The sequence below is a fragment of the Pinus tabuliformis genome, chromosome 3_2 (assembly GCF_031772625.1).
Source record: "Pinus tabuliformis cultivar Carrire ecotype Pingquan chromosome 3_2, CPIR1, whole genome shotgun sequence".
In the NCBI taxonomy this organism is placed as follows: Eukaryota; Viridiplantae; Streptophyta; class Pinopsida; order Pinales; family Pinaceae; genus Pinus; species Pinus tabuliformis.
In genome coordinates this window covers 909,387,893-909,396,990 of record NC_142302.1, presented here as the reverse complement: position 1 = coordinate 909,396,990, position 9,098 = coordinate 909,387,893, and the positions used below count along the sequence as shown (strand labels likewise).

At 43.5% G+C, this 9,098-nt stretch overlaps 1 protein-coding gene across 1 annotated transcript; it reads right to left on the bottom strand.

The window, feature by feature from the left end:
• Positions 1-308: 308 nt before the first annotated feature.
• On the bottom strand, positions 309-1,855 carry LOC149183573 (uncharacterized). Its single transcript, XM_089414991.1, has 2 exons — positions 836-1,855; positions 309-452 (listed from the first exon to the last, which is right to left on the bottom strand). The coding sequence occupies exons 1-2, from the start codon at positions 1,853-1,855 to the stop codon at positions 309-311; spliced, it is 1,164 nt and encodes a 387-aa protein (XP_089271117.1).
• Between the last annotated feature and the right edge of the window lie 7,243 nt (positions 1,856-9,098).

The following is a 9,098-nucleotide window of genomic DNA, read 5'->3' as shown; positions in this document are numbered from 1 at the left end:
TCCTTTGAGTTATATATCTTGGAACGTTCCATGTATATATCTTGCATTTGTTGTTGTTTAATTTGCCCCCCGAGGCTTGTAGGAATAGGTCCAGGATGGCCTTGAATCTTCTTGCCATAAGGCTTGAGGCTCCACCTATTAGCAGTGTGTCGTCTGCAAATAGGGAATGATTGATCCCTTTAGCTCCTCTTATTATTTCCACTCCAGTTATTTCCTTCGCCCTTCTCTTGTTTTCCAAATGCAGACTTAGAGTTTCCGCCATAATAATATAGAGGAAGGGGGACAGAGGGCAGCCTTGCCTCAATCCTCTAGAGCTTTTGAAAGCTCTGCACGGCCTCCCATTGATTAGTGGAGCTGTCCAATTCTGAGAAACACATTCCATGACCCTTTCGATGAAGAGCCTTGAGACCCCAAATTTTGCCAGCACTTTCTCCAAAAAGGAGTGATTTACCCTGTCAAAAGCGCTGGCCATGTCCAGCTTTATTATCATGCCTTTCTCCTTTCTAGCTATGCTGCTGTGTATTGCCTCTTGTATCAAAATTACATTATCAGTAATGTGTCTCTTGGGGAGGAACCCTCCTTGGTTGTCCGAGATAATTGAGGGTAGAATTTGTTTCAGCCTATTTGCCAGGATCTTTGAAATAATTTTGTAAGAGACATTGCATAAAGAGATAGGTCTGAACCTATCAAAGGATTGGGGGCTTGGCTCTTTTGGGATGAGAGCGAGAAATGAGGATTTAACACTGCTGCCCAATTTGTTCTTTAGGTGGAAGTTTCTCACCATTCTGAGAAAATCTTTTTTAATGGTTTCCCAATGAGTTTTGTAGAAACTTACCGTGAAACCGTCTGGCCCTGGGGCTTTGTCAAGGGGCATACTGTTAATGGACCATTCCACCTCTTCAATGGATATTTCTTTGTCCAAATCGCTGTTTTGAGCTTCTGTAACCTTCTTTTCGATGATGTTGATGAAGTCTGAGTTGTCTTCATACTGCGGGTCAGCTGAGAGCAGCGAGTGGAAATGATTTGTGGCAGCCTCCTTAATTTCCTCTCTGTCTGTTATCTCTTTCTCGTTGAAGGTTATCTTGTCTATATTATTTCCAGCTCTGCGTACCTTGAGACAGTTGTGAAAAAACGAAGTGTTTTTGTCCCCCGAGTTGAGCCAGAGGCATCTGGACTTTTGCCTTAACTCCTCCTCTTCTTTCCGGTGCTGGTTGTACAATGCTTTGTGCAGCTCAGCTTCTATCTTTTGATCTTCCTCTGTTTCTTGAACTGACTCCTTGTCCTGGTTCCATTTCTCCAAGGCTCTTTGCAGCTCGAGCTTTGCCTTCCTATCCTCATTTGCGTGGTTTCTAACCCAGTTTTTTATGGCAATTCTTAAGTGTTTGATCTTTGATTCCCAGACAAAATGAGGAGATCCTATTATCTCTGTCCTCCATGTTTCTTTCACCAGGGCTTTGAAATCCTCGTTGTTGTCCCAATCCTTGCTGTATTTGAATGGTAACGGGCCCAGGTCCTCTTCTTTCTCTAGATGCAATGCCACGGGCTTGTGATCCGAAGTGTATCCCTGAATGATTGTACTGTGGATCCTTTGGAAGTTTACTGCTGCACTCTCCTGAACAAGAATTCTATCAAGTCTCTCCTTGATATTATTCCTTCCTGTCCTCTTGTTTGACCACGTGTAGCGTCCATTTTGTGGAGGGATATCTATGAATTTATGAGCTTGGATGATTTCCTCTAGTTTATCTCTGAATGGATCTGTGAAGTATTTCCCTCCTAATTTTTCCTCTGCGTTCCTGATTAGGTTCAAGTCTCCTCCAAGGAAGATCTTCTTCCCTTGAGAGGCCTCAATGTCCATTTTCAGAGAGTCCCAACATGTGGCTTTGTCTCTGAAGTGGGGAGGTGCGTATACATTGTAAATTGTGAATTCCTCCTTCTGATCTGAACTTTGCATGTCAATTCTGATCCACCACCTGTTTTGGTTGTTTCTTATAAGGGTCCAATTGCTTTTTTTCCATAATATTCCTATGCCTCCTGATGCTCCTGAGGCGCTCGTGGCTATTCCTTCATACCTTCTGTTCTTTGATATGCTTTGTTGAAATTCTTGGTCGCTGATTTTGGTCTCCTGGAGTAGGAGGAAGTCTGGTTGTTCTGATTTGATTAGATCTCGGACTGCGTTTGCCTTAAGGGAGGAGCCCATCCCCCTACAGTTCCAGGAGACCAAAATCATCATTTACCTGATTTGTTGTGAGTCCCACTTTTCTCCTTCGGCTTCTCGCCACTTCCCTTGTTCTTGTCCAGATATGTATCTATTGGTTGTTGAGTTCCGGTGGTCATCTCTCTTGCTGCATTCTCGTCTCTTATTTCCTTGTTCGATTTTCTTCCTACTTTCCTTGGGGGATCCGTGGCTGCGATGTTTTCCTTTGTCTTGTTTCTTGTCAAGATTCTTTCCACTGTCTGAGGAGGGGAAGCCTGAGTGGGGGAGGAAGGGGGGGTTCTTTTGCCCTTGGGGGATGGAGGGGGAGATGAGGGTTCCTCTGAGGCTAGGGTTTCGAAGGGATTGGAGGATGAGGGGATGGAATGGTCTAAGCTTGCAGGGACAGAGGAGGGGAGAGGGGTTTCGGAAAGAGGAGCCTCTGGTTCGGGGGGAGGGTTTGATTTCTTTTTCTTCCTGACGACTTCCCATGCTTCCTCTGGGGATTCAGGGTTGGTATTATTTTCTGATCTGGCTTTAGAGCACCTATTTGCAAAATGACCATATTCATGACATACCTTACATTTGAAGGGAAGTTGCTCGTAGTCCACCTGCTGGATATGCGTCCACTGATCCACTCTGAGCTTGACTGCCTCTGGTAGCCCTTTGCCCAAGTCCACTTCTACACAGATCCTCGCACATGCATGCATGTTTTCTTTTGGCTCCGATCTATCCACGTATTTTCCTATTGCGTTACCAATGGCTCTGACTGATTCGTCTGCCCAGCAGTGGAGCGGCAGGTGCGGAAGACGAACCCATACCGGGACTGCGTTGGGGACATCCATTTCTGGGTCGAAGTCCGGGGTCCAGCGATTGAGGTACAGACCTCTAGTGTCCATGAAATATGGACCATTCCTGAAGATTAAGTTTCGGTCCTCCACTGATTCGAAGAGGAATGTGAAGAAGCCTCTTCCACAAAACCTTATCGCTATTTTCCCCTGGACCATAGCGTTCCAGTTTCTTTCCACCCAGCGCTGGACCGTTCTGGGGGAGGGCCATAGTCCCGTGAACTGACCAACCAGACCCCTTTCTGCCAAGGCTACAGCGGATCTCCTTGGGAGAGATGGGGGGAGAGGGATTTCCGGGATTTCATCGAGCTTCTTGATGAATTTTGAGGCGGAAGGTCGGATTCGTTCCGTATTGTTCTCTGGGATTAGTGATGCAAAAGCCTTCTCCATGTCGGCCTGTCCCGAATCTAGAGAGCCCATCGCGCCTGTGGAGCTCCTCAGAAGACGGAAAGAAGGATGAAAGGGCGGGAGGCCCAGCTGAGAGGGAGCGGTCGAAAGCTGCCCGCGGGGGCAGCGCGAGCTGAGAGAGGCAGGGCAAGAGGCCCAGGTTGTAGGGGGTGCGAACAGCGGAGGGGGAGGCACGCAGCAGTGGCTGCGGCCCGGCAGGGCCTGCCAAGCGCAGTCAGAGGATCAGGGTTTCCAACTGCGGGGGGGCACCATCGCTCCAGCGTCCAGCGACCTAATTTGAAATCAACCTTTACCAAGACTAACGACCATGTAATAATATTCTCACAGTCATTAGTCATAATACTACAACTAGCACCCACTTGCACTCAGGTGCATATCAGTTGTCTCAGAACATATTGTGTTAGTACAATCATCTTAAAACAAAATCATTCCTTCATGCAATCTTATAGACACATAATCATATCATGCAATTAATCAAACATTCAAACAACTTGTAAACATATCATGTTAGATAAACCAAATAGACGACATAATCAAACTCATACCTAAATGTATCCAAAGGGAGATTATCACATCTGCACAGTTAGTCTAGATTAGTATGACACAATATCACGAGTATATCAACTCATACCTAATTATCATAACCATAACCATCTGCATATACCAATCCAGATCAACATGATACATATAACATCAAGATCTTTAAAGAAATGGCCATAATCATCATGTGTATGAATGTAATGCAAATAACAATAAGTTAACTATCATGCATGACTATCTGACGTATGTGCATATGACCACACTAATTAAGTAGAATCTATCATGCATGTAACCATAAATACAATAGAATGGCAAGCATGCATATAGCCACAATGCATATTGATGAGCCCCAAAAATGTACAATTATTTGGGTTCATTCAACCTCCTAATTTGGCTTAGTCCACCATTCTCATTTGTTTATTGCATGTTTTTTATTATTTTTATGTTAATAGAGTGAATTTGGTTAGTCATTATGCCAACAAGTCTAATGGGTGCTTTGTGTAGCCTTTTTGGTCAACTTGGAGACAAAATTGAAGGTCTTAATGAGCACTTGGCAGCCAAATTCGTGGGAGAACAAGCTAGAGGATTTGTAGGAAGGTGTCCCCCTCATTTATGGGCCCTTACCTCGAATTCTCCACCATCAGCTCGGAGTTCAAAGGCCACCAAATCAATGAGCACAAGGGCAGCCAAGCAAGTCAAGTTGGACTGCTGTTAACTACAAGTCTTGGGCAGCCAAGTCCCTAACTTTTAGGAGGACTGTTGGGTCCTCAAATTGTATAAATAAGAGGGCTTGGGGCCTCATTTGGGTTAGCTAGTGGTTAGTCATTTTGTAGCTAGTTAGTCATTTTGTTTTAGCCATTAGTTAGCTAGTTTGTAGTTCGATTTTTATGCAATAGATTAGCTTTGCTTTCAGCTCATGTTCAAGTTCTCCTTGTGGACAGTTTTGATGTATCTTTTCATTTCTTGATTAATAAAGATGGATCCAGCTTTGCACCAGCTCTAAATCGCTCTTGGGAGGCTGTAGTTCTTGGGGTTGGGCCCATCTCAAGTGCCCAGTACCTCCCTTGTTTATCTTGATGTGTTTGTTGCGTTCTTGAAATAAAATCTGCTCTTTAGATTTAATTCGTGCTTTGTTACTTAGGTTTCTTTTGATGGTTCAAGTAGCTTCTTATGTTTATAATAGATTGGTAGGAGTTTGTATGCATTTAGATATTTTGGCATGTTCTTTCTCATGTGATGTATATGGTTCTCTTTTCAAACAAGGCTGTTGTTTACTCATTCATTAACAGTTGGATTGAGTTAGCTAGGACTTGGTTTGTTTGCAAGAATTCATTGATTTGTTTGAATAAGCATTGTGCAGGGCATCTCTATCACCTTCATCACCTCCTCGTTCATCTGAGCCTCGTTCAGGTCAGCTCCTCCATCACCAAGTCTGTTTCTTCATCTCCCATCTGCTCTTTTGCCACGTAACCCTACCTTCTTGCTTTTCCATTGCCTAAACCTTCGTTGATGCAAGTCAGCCTTCCACATCATCTCACCTCTCCATCCATCAGTTCCTAGGTCACTTCAGACCCCCATCCTACCTCCATAAGCATCCATGCATCTTCCATCAACCATCCATCCTCAAAAATCCCATTTCGAACCATCCTGTAGAAGAATTACAGAACATCCTGTAGAAGACTTACAGCACTTCCTGTAGAAACCCCTGCAGACTTCCTATAGAAGTTCATAGACACGGTTGCATGGCCTCCAGACTTTGTGAAACTCTCAGAAAGAATGCTAGGGATCCCTTAGACCCTCTCTGTACCATCCCAACCTTTCCCAAAGCATTTCATCCCTTGATCCATCCCTGCACAGTGGAAAACTAGTTAGAAGCACATGCATGATAATTCCAACAACTTAATCAAAAATACAAAAGATGTTTTCTTCAGATAGTGATAACTTAGACACATGCATTTTACCTTCCTAGAAGTAATGGCATCTCTTCTCATAGTTTGCATTCTCATTTTTGCATCAGTAGGACTAGTTGGTAAATTAGGGTTTGCTAGGGTTTGCGTTTCTTTTTGGCTTTCAGTTTCTTTTCGCAAGTAGATTAGCTTCCTTTGAGTTAGCTTTCATCCATCAGTTAAAAAGCTTCTTCTAAGAGCTCATAGAAGTTGGCTTGAGCCCCTAGTGGACTTGTACCAGCTGACCAAGTGACAGCTGCGGCAAGAGCTAGTACTTGTGCATACAGCACCGTCGCTTCCAAGTTTGTATGAACTACCGGGTTGATAAAATTAGAGATAGGAAGCTCCAGGAGTTGTAGCACTATTTCTACAATACTGGAGCCCACCATCTTTTTGGCGTCGTTGCCGGGGAAGCGGCAGAGTATTGGTGATTGTTGCTATTCTTCTATTTTCTACTACAACCTTCTTCTAAGTAGTTTACTTCATTTCCATTATGCAATTTCATTTATGCAAAAGTAGATTAGCCTTTCTTGCTTTCCTAGATTAGCATTTCCTGCTTTCATAGATTAGCATTTCCTGCTTTCATAGATTAGCATTTCCTGCTTTCCTAGAATAGCCTTTCAATTCCGCATTTCAATTCTGCAAGCGTAGATTAGCATTTCAATTCCGCAAGCGTAGACTAGCATTTCATTCTTGCAATTTCATTTGAGCAAAATAGATTAGTCCTTTCAATTTCGCAAGATAGTTAGTTGCAGTTCAATCTATTTCATGCTTTGTAGGAGTAGAGATAAGTTAGAAAAATGATTGCACAACACCCCCACTGCTTCACACAGCCAACGTTCTTCTTCGATGGCTGTGATGAAAGGACCCCTGGGTGGACATCAAGACATATCTGAAGAACCTCTAGGGGAGAAGAAGAAGAAACATTCCTTTGAAGCAAATGGCTACAAGCAGAGATGTTGGGAGCAATATCTTGTCCAAAGATGAATTTGAAAATCAGATCGAAGATTTCAAGAGTGATATGAGGCAGTTTCTTGCCATGCAACTGGATACCTTGCGGATCCAAAAGAAGAAAGAAGAAGCCAAGAGGGCTTTGGTCATTTTTTGTCCTAGGTGCCTTAAAAAGCATCCTAGGAACGAATGTCCAATGCACTCCCTAGAAGTGTGTTTCATCTGTGAAGAATACCATCCTACAGATCAGTGCCCTTCCTTGCCCAGAATCAAAGCTACATATCAAAGAGCCAAGGGAGCCATTGAATCACTCTGTTATATGAACCAAAGGAGGCCACATGGACCCATACCCTACCAGCAAGAACTACAAGGGACACCCGAGACCTATTATGACCCTTATCAAGCCACTTTCATGCCTTCTTGGGATCCCCCTGCTCATCCTTCCTGGTCTACACCTCCTCCTTGGTCATATTCTCCTTGTTCCTTCACAGATCCATATTATGCCCAACCAGTTGCTCATTCATTTCACTCTTATGCTCAGCCACAGCCTCAGTGGAATGCACCTTATCAGGAGTGGAGGCCCCAGTACAACTCTCATCCCGCTCATTTTCCTCCACCACCTGCTCATCCACAACCATCGCCTCCTCCTCCACCAAGGCAACCCCAAATGCCTACCCAACCACAATGCCATCCATCTCCATCTCAAACTCACACCTCCACTCATCTACCCGTACCATTTCCAAAGCCATGCAATGGAGTAGCTCAACCCCATTGCAAATCTGAGGCACAACATATCCAAACAACTCCTCTTGAGCCCAATGATCTTCACCAAAGCTCAGGAAGAGTGTTGCAAAAAAGAGATCATCTTGAAAGCATTGAAGGATCACATCCAGCAAAAGAAGATTCAAAAGAGGAGATCAAAGAACCATGGGCTGCACTTGATGAAGAGAAGAGATCAAAATCAAAGATCGAGAGAGTTCCCTCATGGTTACCATCAAATCTTCCATGTATTCAAGAGAAAGATCAACAAAAAGAGGAAGATGAGAAAGTCATGTTAGAAGGTGACATGAAGAATGATCTAGATCAGCAAAAGAACCAAGGGTATCAAAGCTATATTGAGATATGGTTTCAGAAGGTCACTAAGTTGCAGTAGTACTATCTTCCTTAGTTTTGTTTGGTCCCTTCAACGCCAGATCATTTGGTCTCTCAGATCTGGATACCTGTCAGAGCATGCATTTCGAGCCTCCACATCATTATTTCTCTAATCTCGATGTGCACATGGCTCCATTGGAAGTATTCTTATACTTGAAAGGAATTTTGTTTTTCAAGTAGGGTAGGGTAGAAAAAATAAAAAAAAAGAAAAAAGGGAAAAAAGAAAAAAATGAAAAAAGGAAAATAGAAATCTAAGGTGAAAACCTCCTCGGAGGCGCCTTAGGTTGGCTCATTGATTGAAAACCTCCATGAGGCGGTCAATGGGTTGAGAAAAAAGAGAGAAAAGAGAAAAAGATCTTTGGGTGAAAACCTCCCTTGGAGGCGCCCAAGGCAGGCAATTAGGGTGCAAACCTCCATGAGGCGCCCTAGTTGTTTTTCAAAAAAAAAGAGAAAAAGAAAAGAAAAATAAAGCTAATCTCCCTTTCATGTTGCAGCAATGACATTGCAGGTTAAAGAAGGACGTTTCATGACAGGAGGAGCACTCAAATCAAAGACAAAGGAGTTTTTGTGCCTTCTACAGGAAGTTTCGTATCTTCTACAGGAAGCTTACAAAAAAGCCAAATTGATCTCCGAGGAGGACCTGAAGGCTTGGAATCTGTCCATGAGGCCTACCCACATCCATGTTTCCATTCCTCACCCCTTTTCCATCATTTTTTTCATGTCATTAAGCTTCTTTCCTCAAAGCTGTGTCTTCTACAGGAAAGCTATGTATTTCTACAGGAAACATCCTGTAGAACCTTTGGACGAGCCAAATCCAATTTCAAAAGTGAATATAATGGTGGGAATCTGTTGATTAGGCATGCAAGCACTTGTGTGTCCATCCCTTGCCTTTCTCCATCATTTTTCCACCTCATTTGCTTCTCATTGTGCTTCTATAGGAACTTCCTGTAGAAATTGTGGGAAACTAGGCATGCATTTCAAAATATGGTTTGGCGAGCATGGTAGCTTCCTCAAGGGTTCAGAAGCCCTCATGTCATCTTCCAACTCCTCCTCCATCATCTC